Source organism: Apis cerana, linkage group LG14, assembly GCF_029169275.1.
Source record: "Apis cerana isolate GH-2021 linkage group LG14, AcerK_1.0, whole genome shotgun sequence".
Taxonomy (NCBI): Eukaryota; Metazoa; Arthropoda; class Insecta; order Hymenoptera; family Apidae; genus Apis; species Apis cerana.
This window is the reverse complement of record NC_083865.1, coordinates 4,450,601-4,471,328: the sequence shown is the minus strand read 5'-3', so window position 1 is coordinate 4,471,328 and position 20,728 is coordinate 4,450,601. Positions and strand designations below refer to the sequence as shown.

Below are 20,728 nucleotides of genomic sequence, written 5' to 3'. Positions count from 1 at the left end.
TCCGAGATTATCGTGAGATTACGAATTTTAAGAATGATCAGCTTATGAAGAGTTAAACGATATTTTTTTTCAAAACATCAGAAACAACTATTACGTCGTGAAATTATCGTGAATATAAAGTCGGGACGATTAGGTTATAGAGATACGAACAGATTTTATCGTGGTTAAGTTGCTCCAACTGTGTTTAAACGAAATGGAGAAAGAAAAATTTGATCCAAATTCGAAACATAATTTCGAAAGTGCATAAAACGATCGATATAGTTTAGACGTAGTTTTAATGAACCTGTTCTCACAAATTGGGTACGTTTGGGAAAATAAACGAGGGGGGAGGGAGAGGAGGATGCATTTATCCTCGGTCTGCTCGAAATGAATCTTCGATACGGCGTGCGGTCTGTTGTTAATTGCTGAAATAACTTTCTGTAGCGCATTTACGAATTCCGCTTAGCCTTTCCGCATAACTATGGTTTCCATACACTTTATCACGCGCGTAGATATTCATTTCGAAGTATCCAGACAGCTCGTGTATTGCATTTTGGATATCTTTGGTTCCTGGATATATTTCAATCCGTGCTGATAATTTCGGTCGTTGAAGATTTTTCTTCGCCTTCGAAGTTTTTATTTCTTCGAGGGAAGAAAATTGGAAATTTTAAGAAAGAGATAAAGGAGATTATTCGAATATTTTCAATTCGATTAGAGATCACAATGATTATCTTTTAATTATTTTTAAAGTAATGGAAAGCTTGTTGTGTAAGAGGAACGAAGTAATAACTCGCTCATTAATTGGCTAAATTAAACAGATGATATTCCAAGAAGTTGAAATACATCATTAAACTCGAATTCTCCAAGCTTTGAGTTTAAACTTCATCCACCCAAGCCATTTCATTACTTGCTCGCACCTTCTTAATTACAACGCACCATCTAAGTTTCCAGACAGACAGACTTTCTTCATTCACGATATATCTCCATAATATTAACCCGAAAAACGGCTTCATTTTCCGCGTTTAACTGCGAGTTTAATATTCAAATCAGGGATCAGGTGTCGATCGAACGAAGCTCACGATTATGTACAACTTGTAGATAAAATTAATTCAAATTTATAAGTTCGATCACGCGTAATTAAGATTCAAGCTCTCTCTCCAACGATAAGTTTCCATCGTCAACTTCCTTGAATTAATCCTTTATTATTCCAACGATTTAGAAAATTACCTAATTTTTATCCAATTTCGATAAATTTTTCAATTCTCTTTACGACGACAATTTAAAATTTCCATAATAATTCCGTATGTTCTCCGTGTTAGAATATTTGTTAGAAAGTCGATACAAGGGGGTTCACGAGAAATAAAAATATCGACTCGAACGTGATCTTCGTCCCCGAAATCTCAGGACAGGAAGTATGGGACACACGTTGGCCGCATAACAAATATCCCCAGAGCGGGGGAGATTTATTAAAATCGGGAAAGCCGGCTTGGCTGGTGAAAAATTTGAGACGCATCTTCCCACCGCGGATGTTTTTCACGGAAATTTCGCGCAACTTTGCCTGGTCTCCAACTTCCCAGACAGGATCATTCGTAATTCAAAGACGCATCCATCTCTTATCTCCGCCTATGCATATATGTACGCGTGAGAATAACCCCAGCATTTGCAAACTTCTCGGCAGTTGCGTTACTTCATTTTCAAGTGTTTGTTTTCTTCGGCGTTAGTTCCTCGGGATTCGCAAACATCGTTCGCGATGCGAGCTGAAAAAAGACCCAGTTCTCTTTCTTTCGCTTCCTCTGTCCCCGAAAGAGATCTATCTTCGTTTTCCTCTTGTTCGATACGTGTGTTGCGAAACAGGATTTGCAAGAGGGGAGGAAGAACTTTCAATTTCGTAAACAACGGGTCGGAGCTTTTTATTATTTCTTTTTGCTGTGCTTTAAGCATTCGTGCGAAGTAGATATCGAAGATGAATCATTAGTAAGATTAAATTTTTGCTTCGACGAATTCGAATATCGATTTTGCTTTTGTCGATGATTATTAATCGGGAATTGTTTCCCTCTTTAATGTAAATTGAATTTTGAATTTAATTTCCTTTATAATAGTTCGTGGAATGAACAATTTGTATTTTTGTAACAAAAGGATCGATAAAATGGTATTCATATTATTCTTAGATTGCAAGTGTTTATTTATTTTGAATATACAAAGAGGTGAAAAAATATCCAAAGTGATATATATATATATTTTCCAACAACGAAGAAGACGAATATTTCTCTCATAAAGTTAAGCCTTTCAGATCGCTTGTTTATCTTTGTCTTATCAAATTACCATTTCCATATCTTAAAAATCAATGGGAGCGAGTCATCCATATTGTAGAACAGGAAATTAAGCTTTTGGCGAACGGCCCGGCCAATCAATACTTCTCATGAGCAGCGCGCAATAAAACACACCTCTCGTTATTAGCACTCGTTGAATTCCGTCGAACCATTTCTTACACGAGAAAAATGGGGCAGAACAGCCGCGATAAATTTTACTCCGAACGCGGATTATTCGAGGAAAAATCCGTTCGAGTAAACTGAATACGTTCATTATTACAAAACTCGCTGTGCAATTTGTCAACCGTTTCGATTCCATTTTCCAACGTAATACCTTATTATTCGTTCAGAAAAATTACACATCGCGCACGAATCATCATCGTGTCGAGTTCCAGTCGACAAACGAAATTTTTAAAAATTCTCCTTCGATCAATTACTGCTCGTTCGTATCGCAAGATCAATAATTCAATCCGCCAAAAAAAGAAACGAAATTTCACGTGCATCCATCCGGTCGTGCTTAATGCGTTCCGCACGAAAGGGTCTCCCTCCTCGCTCAGTAAGCGCTCTGTTTGCTTGTAACCAACACCGGGAGGGGGGGAAAGTCCCGTTCAAATAAAGAACCGAGTGAAATCCACTCGTTAAGTAGCAAGCAGGGGGTTGCGTTCGCTCTTTGAAAATGGCTGCGTGCATCAGGGCTTCGCATGACCTAATTATGATAGCGGCGCGCCACTACACAGCAGAGAGCGAGTGCCGTTCACCTACTATAAATGGATGCCCGTAAACCAGTCCCTGCATCGCGATTATACCCCTCTCGTAATAACAACCGATCCGTCTCGCCAACGTGAATGGCGATAAGGAGAGAGAGAGATGGATGGATGGGTAGAACGAGAGAGGTGCACGTGCGGAAGAAACGTTTTGCGAGGCTCGAGTCTTCCGTAACCTCGGCAAAAGCCGATTGACGTATCGACACCTCCCTCCTCGATTTTATCATCTCCCCTCTTGTAAAACTTCCATTCGCTATTAATCGTTAACGATTAACCACGCTCCACTTTTCACAGAGGCGGTTTTATTTTATTTAAGGGGAAATCTTCCTCCTTTGGGAGAAAATTGGCAAAGATCGTGAAGCGAGGCTGGACGTGTTTCGCTATTATTTAGCTGGAGCTCCTTGCGATTAGAATGATACGATTTTTTCTTCTTCTTCTTCTTTTTTTTAAATAGAACAAGTTCACGGGAGTGACGTTTTCGATAGTTCGGCCGGAATACATAATTGAATAATTTGAACGTTCGATCAGAATTTCGTTCGCGTCGCGTCAGTCGCAGGATACGAGGAGAGGATAGGGAAGGCCGTATGTGATAGCGGTGCTTCTGTTCCTGTAGATGGAACAAGAGGCAAAAAGAGGATGCGCGTTATGCAGGGTGGGTTCCAATGATCTCCAACAGTGATTGACATATCGACACGTGCCATCTCTTTCACCTGGTTTTCTCGTCACTCGCACAATGAAATTTCACCTTTTTTCCCCCTCTTCTTATTTTCAATGTCGAATTAACGAAGCTCCAACGAATTTACGGATCACGGTGTATTACGGAGGCGGAAAATTAGTTTCGTTTCATGGCCCCTGCCGTGGCGAGATTTGGCAGATTTCGCGCGACGCGGTTCCTGCTAAATTTACAAATCGAATTTGCATGTGAAAGTTTATGCAAACGTTTAAACACCGGCCGATAACGTTTGCCACAGACGCCGCTCCCCGATAATTTTATGATAATTTTACGGTAATTTTCCACCCTCTCCCGGTTTCCCTTATCTTTGATCGCGATGTATCGACACATTGGGCGAGGGAGAGAACTTTGCTCATTAGCGATCCGCGTGCTCGGATCGTTTCCAATACGCCGATCCTTTGACTCTCAACGTATAAACAGGTTTGTTCCAGGTATGAATCTGGTGATTAGAAACTATTGATTACAGCCTGGCAATTACGCTCGAATCGTGCGGCGCTGGAATTTTGATGCGGACCCTGTGCTCGTTCCGAATTCACGATCGATTCGGAGAAAGAGAGAGCACGGAAAGAATCAATTCTGAATCCTTGATCGAACACCTTGGATACGATCAATGTTTAAAGAGTGACGATACATCGTATTGTCGTAGAAAAGTTATATCTTTCAAAAGTTTCTGATAAATTTCCAATAAACGGCGATGAAATTCGAATCCATCCAAGCGGAATGGAACATTTCTAAATTTATTATCGATCTAAAATTTCAAATTACGACGAGTCCTCCCGCTCGATAGGCTTGGAGATTCGAATGGTTAAAGGATGGAGCGCGAGGTAACCGAGCCCGCGTAATTATCGCGTCGATAATCGAAGGGCAAAGTTTCTCTTAAACGTTGCCGGCCCATTGACACTGGCAGAGTCGTTAGGAGCCGTCGTCCAACCCTTCCCAAGTCTAAATAGTACCGGTGCAAACTCGTCCAAGTTTCGAATGCCCAACCCGAATACGTAATGAGTACGTGGCCTGTTGGGTTTCGGCGGCATTACGCGAGCCGGACTATTATGACTAATCGTTTGGAATGCTTCGCTATTTGGGCCAACATTTCCCGTGCAGAATAAAAATCTCCCCGATAACCTTCCATTTAATATCTTTCTCATACACACCTTGTGTTATCGGCGCCGATTAATAACTTTCTTAAAAGTTTAACGAAAGAATACGTACTCCTCCAGTCGCACCGAATTTTCCAAAATTTCTGAGGATCCTAATTGAGCGTTGTAGTCAAATCGAGTGTTCTTATTATTGTTATACGGGAGTTTTCCATTAATTTTCTTTCCTTCGCTATCGTATCATTCGATATTTTTGGTTCTTTACCCATTGAAAAATTTTAAAAATTTTCTCTGGTGTCTCTAGATAAATTTCTTCCATCCAAACGGAATAAATATCATTTTCCAACAAATATATATGTTTCTTAACAAAATTTCCTCGGTTCACGACTCAGGTTCCCCAGGGTGTACACTCACTCGACGTCATCTAATCTATGACCTAATCTGAAACGTAAGTACAGTTCAACAGCCCCAGTGGAATAGATAGAGAGAGGAAGATGGAGTGCGATATACAGGGTGTTTTATCCAAATACAAGGAAATATCTCGTAAGAAAGAAACATCGTAACATTCTTATTTAAAATTACACGCAAGAAGATACATTATTATATAAAGATAAGATTCCTTAAAAACAATATTTCGCGATATTTAAACGAAAGAGACACCCTGTATACGCGTACATGTCGCCGCAAGAGGGACAGAGATGGATCAGGGAAGCAATGGGGCCGAGACTGAGAGGGACAGTGATAAATACACGTACAAAGAGATGGCGCGAGGAAGAGGGGAACAAGATGGCGGAATAGAGATGGAAAATGGACGTAGCCGGGCATTGGACGTATTAGTGCAACGATTGCCCGCAGCAGGTCTGGGTTAAGTGAATGGCTCTGCCGAGGGCTTTGCTGATTATGGTGTCGTCATTGATCCAGATCGAAATTGGCTTGCTTCTGTCATGGAACGCGCTCAGAGGACCATTAATATCCTCCTGGGTGCTTCGATGGAACGAGAGAAATGGCCAAAAGGGGAAAGGGGTGGCCGGTCACAAATTTTACCATGTACGAAGATCTCGTGGCGATCCTGCAACGAAATTATTGGATTCGATAATTCGGTTATTTAATTTTCTGGCTTCGAATTTCATCGTTGATACGATTTTCTTTCTTCTTCTTCTTTTTTTTTGAGATTCTCGTAAAATATATCGTTCCAATAATTTTGCACTTTTATTATTCATTAAAAAAGGAATTGAAGGAAAAGATGGAATTAAGGGAAATTTTATATATTAATGGCATAATCGTTTATTGATGATAAATCTAAAATGATAAATCGAATTGATAAAAAAGGAAGGAGAAAAAGAAAAAGGTTCTCTTAGCAACACCGATTCGAGAAAATTTTCTATAGAATCATACGCAAATAGGATTTTATATAGTTGGAGGAGAAAGCAGGATAAGGAAGAATGAAAAGAAAAGGAATGAGGGGGAAAAAGGAATGATTACAATGGTGAATCCATTGAGTGGTCTGCATTCAATTCGTGTGATTGAATTGGTTTTCTGCAACGGGGTTTTCTGCGCGAGATATACTGGCTCGATAATGCACGTTGACGGACTTTATAATTAGGGGAGAAGTCAATTACACGAGCAGCTTTCTTTTATCGAATGCTTTTACAATTCTTGCATCTTGTATCGAACGTTTTAAAAAAACCTGTCGAAAATTATCATTTACACATCTTGGATTAGTCAATTGTCAATTAATTAATCGTTCCTCCAATTAAAAATGAATTTATTAATTTCCAATATTTACTCCTTATCATTGTTCGTTACTTCTGAAGGCAAAATTCTTTTGAAGAATTTCATAGTTCGATTAACGATCGTTCTTAACCTCCAATTTCGACAAACAACCTGTCTGCAACCAAAAGAAACAATTTTCCACATTTCTAAAACTACCAAAAGCAACATCTCCCCCCTTTCTCCCTCCCCTTACCCATGTCAAATATCGAGATCAAAGAATTAATTACAAGCCTGTCCAATTTCCAATCCAGCCCGATAGAAAGGCCCGTAATTTCGAATTGCCATCGTGTCACGCCAATTCGAGAACAAAGGCCTATAACTGATAACACGACCGTCGAAGATACGTACCGTCCACCCTCTCCAATCTGTGAACAACCATCGTACTTAGAGAGAGAGAGAGAGAGAGGTAACTGGAAAAAGGCAGAGAGAGAGAAAAAGAGAGAGTTACTTTCACCGACAGACTTTTCGACAATCGTTCAAAGATAGACCCTCTGTATTCCGGCTTATTCACTAATCGAAGATTCCAAGGCAGATAAATATCCCTGGAATCAGATTAAAACTCCGTTACGCGAGATCAAAGGAATCAATTCTCTAATGGCCGGTTAAAAATACTGGTATTGTTGCGTCATCGTGTTCCGATTGAATGTGAACAGGAAGTGGAAGGTGGAAGTGGAAGATCGTTTCTCTCTCTCCCCTATCCATATCTGTCGATTGCCAATATCTTGGCAAGATGGGAAGGAACGAACGGGATCTCTGGGTCAGATAAGAGTTAGTGCTCACTTGTTGACCCGTTTCAACCGATCGTAATTTATAGAGATATACCGGGTGTCGTCATCGATTTCAAGATTGCGATTAATTTTTCATTGAAATATTTTTTTCAAGATCGATAACGTTCTACAAATATGTATATAACTGTTTATTGAAACATCTTGATTTATTTATAACTTTTGAATTTTTGAATTTAGTTAGTTTTAATTTCGCTATATTCAATTCAATTACATAAAGCCGATTAATTTGCTCACGTCATAATGCGCAAAATTATATATATATATATATATATAAAAATATCATTTTTCATCGGTCGCAAACATTTCCCATTTAAATTAATTTACACTTGTCAATCGAGACAATACATCAATCATCAACAATCAACTTGATTAAATTCCTTCTTCATAATAATATACTCTTAACAACAAACAACACGATTATCAATTACACTCGATTCCTTGTGTGCAGTTACCAGAACAATATGTACACATATATACAACAAAATCTCCCTAATTAATTAGAAACACGAGATTTAATCACGGAATATTTTCATCAAATTATATCATCCGTATGCGGGACGAATATTTACCCGTCCGTTTTAATTAAACGCGCGATCATTCGAGGGGGATTTTTCGATTGTCACTATCTTAATTATGCGCACGATTCGTTACATTAATATTCCGCGTCCCCGGCAAATGTTCCTCGAACAATTTCCGCTTCCACCGATTCGACAGGTCCTCTTCGAATTTAATTGAGCGCTCTTCGATTACTGCCCTCCCCTCGAGGGTTTAGGCATAAACTTGCTCGGGATTTACCGATACGTTCCCCTCTGAGGCCGGCCGAATAGTTTCGATCGAAAGTTTGCGGGTCCCGCCGCCATTAAACGGTAACCAATCCCGCCAATATAATTCTCGGAGCGAAATTCGAATGATTAGAAATCGTAGTGAAATATCGAGGGGTGGCCGAGTTTCCAACTGATAATCATGATTGGGAATCGAGTTTCGTTTCGTTTCGTTTCGAGTTCGATCGAAGAAGGAATCCTCGAGTAATAATAATAACGAAGATCGAGTAAGATTTTTGGATTTACAATATTTAAAAGTTGTAATAAGAAAGTTTTACTTTGTAGAAATTTCTTTAATCGTTCGAAATATCTGATTCAAATAAATTCTACTTTTTTATGTACAAAATAAATTCTACTTTTTTATATTTTAAAATATTCATTTACATTACTTTAAATTATAAATTAAATAATTATTTCTAAAATAGTTAATTAAACATAAATTTTTTATAAACTTTTAAAAATTATAAAATTAATTTTGACAAATAAAAAAATTAAATAAATCAATTTAAAATTTTAAACAATTGTTTTAATCTTTTCAATGTAAAAGAAATGTTTTACTTAAACTAAAATTTTTAAATCTAAAAACACTTTCCAGTACTTTTACTATGTTATGACTTATTTCAACTTTTAAATGAAATTGACGGGCGATTTGTACACTTTTTAAAACTACCTTCAATTAAAGAAATTACTTTAATTTACTTTTAAATTCTCTTTCATATTTATATTAAAATAAATATTCCAAAAATTAAATTTATCGAAACTCATCTAAATCTTGAATATACTACATTTTGATTTGAATTATTATTATCTAAAATATTTCTAATTCAAATTCATTCAAGCCAGTTAAAACAACAATAAAAACTCAAGTATTTCTTATCGTGGATCATCAAATTAATCGACAAGTTTCTCTAATTAGATATAAAATAGGAATGAATTTAATTTTATATTCGATTAATTATGCGTTGATTATTTTCATAAAAAGGAAAGATGATTACGGCCTTACAATAAATTGGCCCTATTCAATTAAAAGTCTTTTCAAACGCCACGTCAAAAACAGTTATTCAAATAGAAGCGGGACTATTAGGGGTTGACAAGGGGTTGGAAAGTTTGTTTAAAACAGCGGAACAATTAAGTTTGGATTGAAGTAATTAAAACGCGGAGGAGGTCCTCGCGTTCGAAACTTGTAATTAGAAATGAGCGAAAAAGCGAACAAAGTTAAAGCGTTTGTATATTATTTTCATCCTCACCTGTGCACCGACCAGACCAGCTCGTAATCTAGGAATGTCCGTGTGACTCCAGTCTGATCTGGCCCAAGGATCAACCCTTCCGAGATCGCTGCTCAGATTCACCTCGCCGAGTTGATTGTGTACGAACTTTCTGACGTTCCAGGGCAAATCGTTGTGCCTGGTCAGGGAAACGAAGGGAACGTTACAAACAAATCTTTCCATTTAATCTTTTCTACAATCGAGCAATGCAACTCATTGTGATCAAACTCAATACTCAATTGCGAATAGACGAGCAGAGTGAGACAGTTTGGCGTAAATCAATCATAGCGTTTCCAATTTCGATACGATTCTTCTGCACGAGCTTACCCGTCGATCAGAGGCACTTCAGTGAGGATCCTCCTGATCACGTCCAGCCTCTGCTGATGCGTGACAGGCGCGGATTGTAGAAGCAATGGTAGACAAAGCCCCCCGAGGAGGAGAGCCGCGACTAGGAGCAAGATGGGCGCCAATACTCGGCACCTCCTGCGAGGACTCTCTTCCCTCCGATCTTTGCTGCTACCGCTGCTCGGCGAATCCTCGCACGGTGGTGGCAGTCGCACTGTGCCGTTGCACGGTGCCACGTCTGGCAGTTCTGTTAGGCACGTCGTCTGCAACGGAAACACACCCTCTAAATTATTATCGTCACGCGTGTCCTTTCATTTCGTGCATTACGATTACCATCATTTCTATAGGCAGAATCTGGATTTATTTCTAAACTAAGTATCGAATGACGGAGAAGTAGAATTGATATTAGTAGAGTTTAATAAGTTTTGAATCATCTTGATCTTTTAAAAGAGTGAAACGTGAAAATAGAACTGTTAAAAATAATGTAATAGTAATCGAGGAGATGTTCTCGAGAGTCGCATTGCAGACACTGTGCAACTTTTCTTCGCACTTATTCCAACTCCTATAAAGTAGAGTAACATCGAGACGGGTTCACCACGCGTGTCCTCAAATCCTTCCACCATTTACCAACACTCCGAGGAAACTTTTATCTGGCTGACACGAAGCAGTGCATTCTTTCTCTCGATATAGCAAGCAAGTTGGAAACGATCTCGTGCCAATCTTGTGTAAACGATGATACACAATCGTCGTGATTGTGATATCTCGCTTCGAGATAATCCTGAGTTATTTGTAACAAAATTTTTAGAATATCATAATTTCATACTTTTACTCGAGGGATGATCATTTTGAAATTTTTATCAATCATTTATCAGTCATTGTCTTTGAAGAAAATTTTAAAATTGGAACGATTCTATTGATTATTTATGATTTTTTTGTAAATTGAATTAAAAAGATTCGATCCATCTTGTACGATATTCCTTGGTAGACACTATTCACTAGTTTCATACACTACGATCCAATATCAATTTCGGGAACAAGTAAACGAAGCATCACTGCTGACAGCAAACCAATTCACGCACGACTCTATTTTTCTATTTCCAACCATAACGGTTTTATTTCCCAGCCAAATTCCATTTACATATCACATACAGGGAACGATACGTATCCGCGAAAAATAAATTTTCAAGATTCCGTATGGATAACTGTTTGCATTTCACTTTTATATACGCTGTTAATACATGATCAAACTCTATTAATCGCTTCGCTTTATTTTTAATGTTACGTATCGAATGTTTGTTTTCAACAGAATTTAACATACTTTTTCCAGATAAACGCATTTTTTTCTTTATCATCCACGCAATTTCGAACGAAATAACGAATCATCGAGTTTCACGCACAATCGTCGGTCCTTTCGCCGCATTGCTAATTTGGCGGATAGCAGTTTAGGGCAACATTGGGTAGCGTGCAAGTGAGAGGGAATCCCAGTCTCATTCCGTAGTTCTCTTCTCTTTCTCTATCTCTCTCTATATATATATACTTATACACACACGCTGCGCCCACTAGAAACTTGGTATCTCCGTGCATCCGCATTATTGTGCTCTATAAATACAGGAAACTCGGCTGTGCCGAGTCTACACACGGCCAAAGAGAGAGAGGGAGAAATTGTACGTCAGCCAGATAAAAGTTTCGTCGAAGTGCCAGCTTCTTTCGACTTTCTCGCTTCCGCAGTATAAAAACGTTGTATCCAACGACAACAGAGAGGATTGCGGATATTCACGTTGCGAAACTGCGAAATTCGCTCGAGGTTATGCGGAAGCGTTACGGATGATATTTGCCGTGCACATCCGAGGATAAATTGCGATTTTCGAATTGGTGTTATAATCGTTCCAGCTGGACACCGGCTTGAGCTTTGTAACTTTTTTACGATTCGATTTTCTTCTTCTTTAAAAAGAAGTTAGCCAGTATTTGTATTCGTAAAGGAAGTAAATGGAGAAGTTTAGAAATTTCGAAAGATTCTCGCCAATTAAATCGATCTTCTTAATATCGGTGAAATAGGTTTTTGTTGAACACACGTTTCACTCGAAACATTTTTAAATCTCCAAACAATTAAGTATATATATATCGTCAAATGAATTATCTCTTGGAGCAATCTCCGTTGTAACGTGTTCTTGGGTTAAACAGTCGATAAAGGAGGACGTAAATCGAGGTTTTACACGGGTTTACCGTGTACAACGGTATAAAATTGGATTCATTTAGGCGAAACACAAACGGCGGCCACCGAACGCGGGCCCGTGAAATTTAATTTTCCCTTTTAATTGATCGATACTATCCGGAATTCGAATTCCAATTTTAATTAGAATAGATCTACGATGCGTCGGTGTAACGCCCGTACAAACTATAACGGGCAACGTCACGGTACGTTAACAAGGAATTTGCCGTGGCGGATAAATGTTATTAATGTTACACGCGGCCCGCTCCTCGTAAATAATCGTTTAATTACACCCGATCGTTGTTTGATATGCGCGGTTTTCGAACATGCTCGCAACCGATCCCCATCTTCCGCCTCGATGGATTTCCAGTTTGCGGCTTGCATTAATCGACCAATTCGGTATTATTTCTTTCGATCCTCTACTTTTATTCGATTCATATCGTTTATCATATCTCTCTTTCTCTTTTCAAATCACGTTGCTCGTTATTTTCCTTCCTTGGAAATTTAAAATACTTGCAATATCGTTCGAAGATATTCCCCAGCGTGAAACGAATGCGCCATAAGATGGATTCTTCCGCATTCTATTATTCCTTTTTATCGTCTACGTAAAATTCCAAACGAATTGGCATTGGTTTCACTGGAAAACGCAGCTATATATCCCAAAATTACTTATCCACGGAGCTTCCTTACTCGATTAAATTTCACCGCAGTGCGATAAAATATTAATCGAGCCTGCCACCGTATTCGTTTCGCCTGAAACACGCATCATCATTCTCCCGTTCACCACCACCACGATAAATCACCCCCCAATCATCCCCAATACGCGCCCATTCGTTCCATTTACGATCTTAAAATTTCCCACCTCCTCTCCCCGATTCACGATCCCAAACAACCGATTCCACGATACACGATAGCAAGAGAGGGCGATAACGCGCTCACTCTTCCTCCAAATCTTTCCAAACGAGGTCCAAAGCCGCGAACTTTCGACTTTCGAACTTCCTCGCGCGATTGTCTCCGCCCCCCTCCACAGATTCCTCCTTTCTCGTTACTGGCACACCGCCACGCGTTAACGAGGGAACAAGATGAAACTTCGCCCACAGATATTCCCGAGCCGCGGAATTCCTCCATTCCTCCTCGAATATTGACGCGACATCACGTACGTCCCGGGCTTTCCGCGCGATTGAACAACCATGGATCCCCTCATCATGGCCTGATGAAGGCCAATGAAGGCCGATGAAGATGGGTAGAGATCCTGTTCTTGGCGAGACTCGCTTGTTTCGCTGCACGATTCTGATAAATCGGCTGATAAGTGCTATTCTAAGTGCGACGGAATTTGTATTATTAATAGAAATTAATAGAGTTTAATGATAGTATATATTTTGTATTGGAAAGTTTTAAGTAACTTTTGAATTTTGTCGGATTCTCAAATTCAATAAAAATATGGTAGAGATCCTGTTCTTGGCGCTTGTTTCGTTGCACGATTCTGATAAATCGGCTGATAAGTGGTATTCTACAGAATTTGTATTATTAATAGAAATTAATAGAGTTTAATGATCGTATATATTTTGTATTGGAAAGTTTTAAGTAACTTTTGAATTTTGTCGGATTCTCAAATTCGTGATATTCGTTTTGGGACGAATTCATCGAAAGTGGGATAAAAATGTTCAACGTATTGCCCGGATGTATCGTCGTTGAAAAAGAAATTTCGCGAAAAAATACGATAAAAGCGAGCGGCCGACATCCATCAAGTTTAGAAGAACCACCCTTGATATCTTCCAACATCGTACACTCGAGGGGAGCCCCAGAATTCCATTTTAACGGTTCGCTTCAACAAAGTGTGTCAACATTTCCTATCCATCCGTGCCAGAGACAAAATAATTGCGGCACAATAATTGTTCACAATTATAACTTCGCCTCGTTTGCCATAGCGATTCACTCTTCTAGAGTGAAATAAACGCGCTGCACCCGTCAGAAAGTTTCTACAACCGTCACATCGAATTCGTCCCCTGGTTAATAATCGAGAAATTTTGAAAGAAAATTTCCAAGAATCGAGAGAGGGCCTTATTCTTCTTCCCTATTGAAAAAAAGGAATTGTCATTCGATAAATTTTTATGGTTATCGAAATTTAAAAATTTACAAATTATCGCGTAAACAAAATTGAAACAACATTTGCAGTTTAAATTTTTAATCAACGAAAAAATCAACTTCGTGGAAGAGAATTGGACGAAGGATTGGATTGAAAAAATGACTTTAATACACGTAATGTTGGAAAACGAAAAAAGAAAGAAAAAAGGAGAAGTTTTTTATTTTCTTCGATACTTGAATACTCGAATATTTCAAGCATCGATGAAGCACGGTTAATTGTTTCGGGGATATAGGGATAATTTTGTCACAGGGGAGGGGGAGGAAACGTGCACATTTTATTGCAGTTTCTTTCTCGACACGAGCCCGGGCCTCGATAAATCAGAATTATTACGCAATGCGGAACCAATTTCGATATCTATCCTCGGGGAGAAATTGCCAATTCGTTCCACGATCTCCTCGAAAAATTACGATCGGGATAAAAAGTAATTGAAATTTTTGGGAACTCCGTCGCTATAAGGCGTCGTCGAAAATCGAGTTTCGAGTTTTATTCGAATCGAGTTCCTCGAGTATTCCTCGGGAGACTTAGAGATTCCAATATCAAAAACGCAGGGTTACTCGCTTTCAAAATCAAATCGTTGCCTGTTAAAATTCTTTCTTACCAAAGATTGTCCAAAAAAAAGTCTTTCCCAGAGCGGGAAGCGAAAATCGTCCATCCCTCGAGTTCGTTTTCCCACCCTCGAATTATTTCCACCATTCGAATTGGACGATTAAAATATCGGAGCCCCTTTCAAACGGGGGCGTTCATTGGAATCGAGCATTACCAGCTGGTTCGACATAATTATTCGGAGGGGGCGGGCTTGCTTAAGGCGGTGTTGCTCGATCGCAAAATCGATCGCCGCCGTAATTCTCCGTTGTTCTGTCGTCTTCCGTTTACGCGGCCTTTCCTCTCCTTCGTTTTTTGGCCATCGTCTGTTCCAGTAATTAAGGGAACGGTCGACGCCGGAGTCGTAAATGGTTATTAAAGGCCGCGTGTTACGCTCGTTATAGAGTTTCCACGAAGGTGGGTTCATTAATTAAAAATTCTTTAAAACTAGTTCCTACGGTTCAGCTTGCGCGATACCCACGGGACATCTTCCGTGGACTTTGCCGTGGAAAGAAAAGAAATGAAAGAAAAAAAAAAATGCTCGACGCACACAAAGTGACTCTTCCTCTCTTTTCTTTTTTTCTTTTTTTTCCAGGGAGAAAACTCGACGGCCAACGAACTTTGACTCTTCTCCGATTTTGTTTCTCTCTTCTTTTTCTTTTTCGACGAGTTTCTTAATTTTTTTTCCACGCGAAAATCGCTCTCCCATCCTTCAGGGATATACCTTCGGATTGGATTTAATTTTAATTAATTTCCTTGACACCGAATTGAAAATTGAAATCCCCAGGAAGGAGAGATCGGCACGGTTTGATGTAAACACGCGTGCGCGTGTTTCGTGATCTGCTTTGTAATTACCCAGGCTGCGTATAATTACACGCTTTGTGCCCGGCTCGCGGGATTTTCAAGGTATTAAAATCTTTGCGAAAATGCACGGTATAATTGTTATAACGACCGACCGTATTGAAAACGAGACCAATTAGAAAAGTAGTTGTTGCGAATGAGTTTCTCGCGAGATAAATAAAAACAACGCTGTTATTATTATAATTTAGTACAAGAGGTACGATGCAACTTTTTATAAACGCTGCATAAACACGGATGATTTCGAGGATCAATCAAAATTAATTCTTATCCTCTCATCTTTCTATATCACGTTTTCATAACGGGCTAATCTAACCTAATTTAGTCAAATTCGACTCGAGGCTACGTACAACGCTCCTCCCATCGGAAGAAAGCAATACAATTAGGCAATTTTTACAACAAGACTTTACATTTCACAGCTGACACACCGAAGAACACAACAACCCGAACTTATTTATCGAATTAGCGAGCATCGTTAGCGAGATCCCCTCCGTAATTTGCATTGCCCTCTCACGCGAACTTGCAAATCCACGAGTTTCAATTCGGATTCCCTGCTTAGAAGGAAGGCAATATTATGGAAAGCAGGGGAAAGATTAAAGTGTCCGGGGGTTTGGAGGAGGATATAGAGAGAAGGGGCGATCTTATTCGAGAGTGTCTGCGATTCGCGGGAAAGAAAGAGATGGGTCAAAAAGCAGGGTGGCGGAAGGTGGCTGCCAGTTAATGGAACTAAGAACCATGCGAATCTGTTAAGCCTGGGAAAGGCTTTTCGCTTTGATCCAGCCAGCTGCCACGTACCCTTCCATCTTTACCCGTCTGAATGCCTCGGCTGGCACTTGATGCACACTCGTATCTGCATCCGTTCTCTGTTGTTCATTTGTCGTTATCTTCTTTGCTTGCTGTGATATTAAAATCCCAAAGGTAACGGACGCTGTTGAACTACTTTCAACGGGAGGGATAAAGCTTTGAAACTGCACGCCGCGTGTGTCTGTATCGTATCGGTTTAGCTGGGAGCAACGGAAATATTACAGTTATGGTGGCGACCTACTACTATTCGGATTTTATTATTTTTATCGGGGGAGGAATTAGGAGTTACGCGATGATAACGTACCATCAGTCTATATCCCCATTATATAAAATCGATTTTATTAAATTCATCTTTAGAATCGAGGAGCACGTACATTGAAGAAAAGGGGAAAGAATTATTCGCGCGAAATCCCTATAAATAATTTTTTCACGTTATCTTCAAAGAGAAGACTCTATCCCAAAGGGCATATTAATACCCCTCTACATCCACTATACTTTGGAACTCATATCCGTCGTCGAACTTTATCTTTAATTACACTTTCGTATCTGGAAAGCGCATATCTCTGCAGTAAAACAGCCCCGTCGAACACGGTAGACCTCACCCCGAGAAATACTAAATCAAACGCGCTCCGCCCTGGCAAAAGTTTCGAGGGCCGCGCAAACTGTTCCAAACTATCGACACTCAGCGCGATAGTTTTCATTGGAGGCCAGCTCCTGCTAGACGGATCCAACCCCAGAAACCTCGACGTATCCCGAATGACATCGGCCCTCTCCCACAACGCCTTCCACGGCCATAATTCACGCGTCCACGATCGCTCCACACGATTTTCGACCTCTTTTATTCTTTTATGTATTGGTGTCTTCCCATACTTTCTTCCTATTTTTTTTTTAATAATATCTCCTTTATATTTTGCATTCCGTTTTTTAACGAAGCGAAAGAGAATTGAATTATCGATCATTTACGATTGATAATCAGATTTAAATTTTTCCTGCGCAATTCTAGCACGAACGCGTATATGCAAAAGAGAGGGATGGAAAGGTCAGGAGAGGACTTGAAAGCCGGCGAAAGCTCGGTCCGAGCATTGTCGAGTTTTCGTATAAATTTCTCCTCGACGTAAATTCAAAGGCCGCATCCGGTGGTGCACAAAGCTGGCTCGAAGGGGTGACGTAGTCGGGGAGGGTGTATCCAGAAGGGGTTGAAAAGAGAGAGAAAGGAGGACGCAACTGGGGGTAAACTCCCTTTCCTTCTCCTACTTTTCTTTCTCATCCGTCTCCTCCATCTCTTCCGCCATCGTCTTTATCCACGGTTGTCTGCTCGTCCTCTTAATTCTGCACCGATTAACGACCCACGCCAGCGAGAAATTAGTCCTGCTTGTTTTCGTCCCCACCTTCTCTTAAACATCTTCCTTCTCTTTTCCCTGCTTCTCATTATTCTCTTTTCGTTTCACGTAATACGAGAAATTTGGCTTTGGCTTTGGACCGGCGAAAAAATTATTACACTTACAGAAGAAATTTTTATCATCGACATTGTATTTGACGATTATTGGGTGATTTCAGTCCAACTTGTTATTAAGAAGTTTGAGAAAATAGTGTCGTATCATAATTTAGTTTAACTTAACGCTATTACTTCGAAATAAATCTCGGGGATGCACGTGAGAAACGAGGAAGAAAAGGAGATAATGAAAATAACTTGCATCGAGAGAAATGTTCTTGAACGGAGAGTATATTAAAAAAATGAGCCAATGAATTGTACTTTCAATAATTCTTTCCAAAACCGACATCTTGCTTATCAAACAATCTAATAAAAAAAAAAAATTGTCCTTAAAAAAATCACAAAAAAGAGAATCGAATCTGTGTATACCATGATACGCACACATCACGAAACATTATAAAACAAAACTTAATTACAGCCCAGTTTGCAGCAGCGATCCGGTGGGAATATTCTGGCATGTATTATTTTATAATTCAAACGGTTGTGCACACGATTGATGCGAAATATTTCCCTGCTGGTAGCCGGGTAATGAGACAAATCGCGTTCGGTTGCTCGTCGATGTTTTATTTCGACGGTTGTTTGCCCTGGCCACGGAGCACCGCCAGTACCCGTGTTTCACGTTAATTAGCTCAGTTTCGAACGACGTTTGCGCGATGGTGTATCACCGATTCGTTCCAACCATTTTCTGCACGTTAAACAATGCGAAATCCTTCTCTATTTACGCATAAAATAAGTTTAAACACGGTCGAAAACTCGACCGAGCCGGCCTCGTTTGAAATCGTTTTCGATTTACATAGGAGCACGATGTCGCGATTTGTAAACAAGCTTTCGGCCGATTTTCCAAGATTATTCTCGGCCGCATAATTTTCCGCTATATTGGCATCAATCCGGCCCAAATTTATATATTTTTGCACCGTGTTTTCTCCACCGGTTTGAATAATTCGAGGAACAATGTGACTGGCGCAGTGTTTCGCGAGATGGATTCCGATGGCAGAGAATGTGTACAGAGTTATGATCATTTGATTGATGTGATTATCTTCGTCGAGTAATTTTCCATGTTCTATAATCTAATTTTAACGAAACATTGATTTGTGGAAAATATTTGCTGTAAAATAGTTTGTGTCTCGAGAAGAAAATTTCCACATCATTCGTATAATTCTTTTCCTCAAGAATGAAAAATATTATGTATTTTTGGAGCACACGTTATATATTTTATTACAGTCAATCTACAACGTTGCATTCTACCAGGATTGTAAAACTCTCGTTCTTATTTAATATGAGAATAGTATATATATATAATAATCTAGCAATCTACCCAACCATATTGTACAATATTGCGGTAACTAAAGCAACTGTGTTGGATTACTATCTCTAAACTCTGCCACGCATCTTCCAATCCTTTGACGTTCGATAATTACGTGACTTGGATCACAATCTATGCTTCGAATGCGTTTAAATTGTTCATTCTCACGACTACTTCCTCTCGTGTATCTATGATTTCAGCTATTAATTGTCTATACAGTTACTAGTACATAAGACTAATTATACGAAAATTTTTCAAATAACTCACGACATCACTAATAAAATTTGTTAAATTTAACGAAAAACACGTCCCTAAAATATTACCTTGTTAATCGAACGAATTTTTTGAAAAAGTGAAAAAGAAATATCCCCCTTTTACACGAAATCCTATCGAAATAAAAATCGTATTTCATTGTGAAGTATAATAATATTGGTTAATCAAAAGGGGAAGAAAAAAATCTGAACGAATTGAAATCGAAAAATGGAGCACGAGAGAGACACTCTTCTATGCGAAATCCTATCGAGATAAATCGCGTTTTATTAATATTATTTCGTTGATCAAAAAGATATCTCGAACGAAATTGGAGAAGCGTTTTACAACGAAACGAGAGACGAACGTCGTCCCACTCTTTTATAAAAGGAAAAGTGTCATCGTGTCGAAACACGAGAGTCGTGTTTCGAGGGGGTAAATATTTCAACGGCCGTCTAAGTGGACCACGGTTCGCGACGCAACAAACAACAACGTGCCTCGTGCCCTAACTTCTCGTCGTCCAGACTTTAATTTAAATGCGTTCGCGGCGAATTTTACAAAAGTATGACGGCGTGTTTGGCGCAGGAGGCATCCTGCCCTAAGTAAAAAGTTGGCAGGCAAAGTTGGCCGCGTGCACAGGGATGCCCTATTTTTATTTGTACGAGGTGGAAATATGCTTGAAGAACTTGTCGCGGATGTAATTGTTACCGTTGCTACGAGAAACAATTAGGAGAGGGGGTGTTTTTCAACGATACAGTCGGTCGCAAGAGTATTCGTTTGTTTTTTTTTGAGCAAATTGTGTCGTCAAAATTGGGGATAATTTTGTTTCGTGTGTTTATCGTGAAATTTTTAAATTAAGAATTTATCAAACTCGTCGAAATGGAAGATTTTTGTTTACAATTACTATTTTTTAATAATTAAAATGTAATTAATTTTATCAAGATCTATTTTACACAATGCTCTTAACTCTTCAATTGCAATTATTTATATATAAAATATTGGATTGTTAAATATAATTTGTATATATAAATTATATTATATATAATCCATAATACATAAAAATTTGTATTAAAATTGGATTCTTTAAAAATTTCCTTATAAAATGTGTGAATACTTTTGCGACTGACTGTTGTATGGAAGAAAGAGGACGAGATGTAATGATGTTTTCTGATCTTTTTTGGTTCATGTTTTTTTCATAGTGTGAAGAATTAACG

The 20,728-nt window shown here is 39.1% G+C and overlaps 1 protein-coding gene and 1 long non-coding RNA gene across 6 annotated transcripts in view; one reads left to right on the top strand and one right to left on the bottom strand.

Annotated features, from left to right (window-relative positions):
• LOC108003176 (dipeptidase 1-like) overlaps positions 1-20,728 on the bottom strand; it is a 205,398-nt gene that overhangs the window by 45,351 nt on the left and 139,319 nt on the right. For all 4 annotated transcript variants that reach the window (XR_009832737.1, XM_062085265.1, XM_028669391.2 and 1 more), the window contains exons 4-5: positions 9,854-10,134; positions 9,509-9,665 (exon numbers count right to left, since the gene is read on the bottom strand). Coding sequence is in view for 3 of the 4 variants with exons in the window: in XM_062085265.1 (XP_061941249.1) it covers positions 9,509-9,665; positions 9,854-10,134 (438 nt within the window). In the remaining variant the exon portion in view is untranslated. The remainder of the gene's footprint in view (positions 1-9,508; positions 9,666-9,853; positions 10,135-20,728) is intronic.
• The window catches only part of LOC108003164 (uncharacterized), a 208,326-nt gene that overhangs the window by 65,793 nt on the left and 121,805 nt on the right, over positions 1-20,728 (top strand). The window lies entirely within an intron of this gene.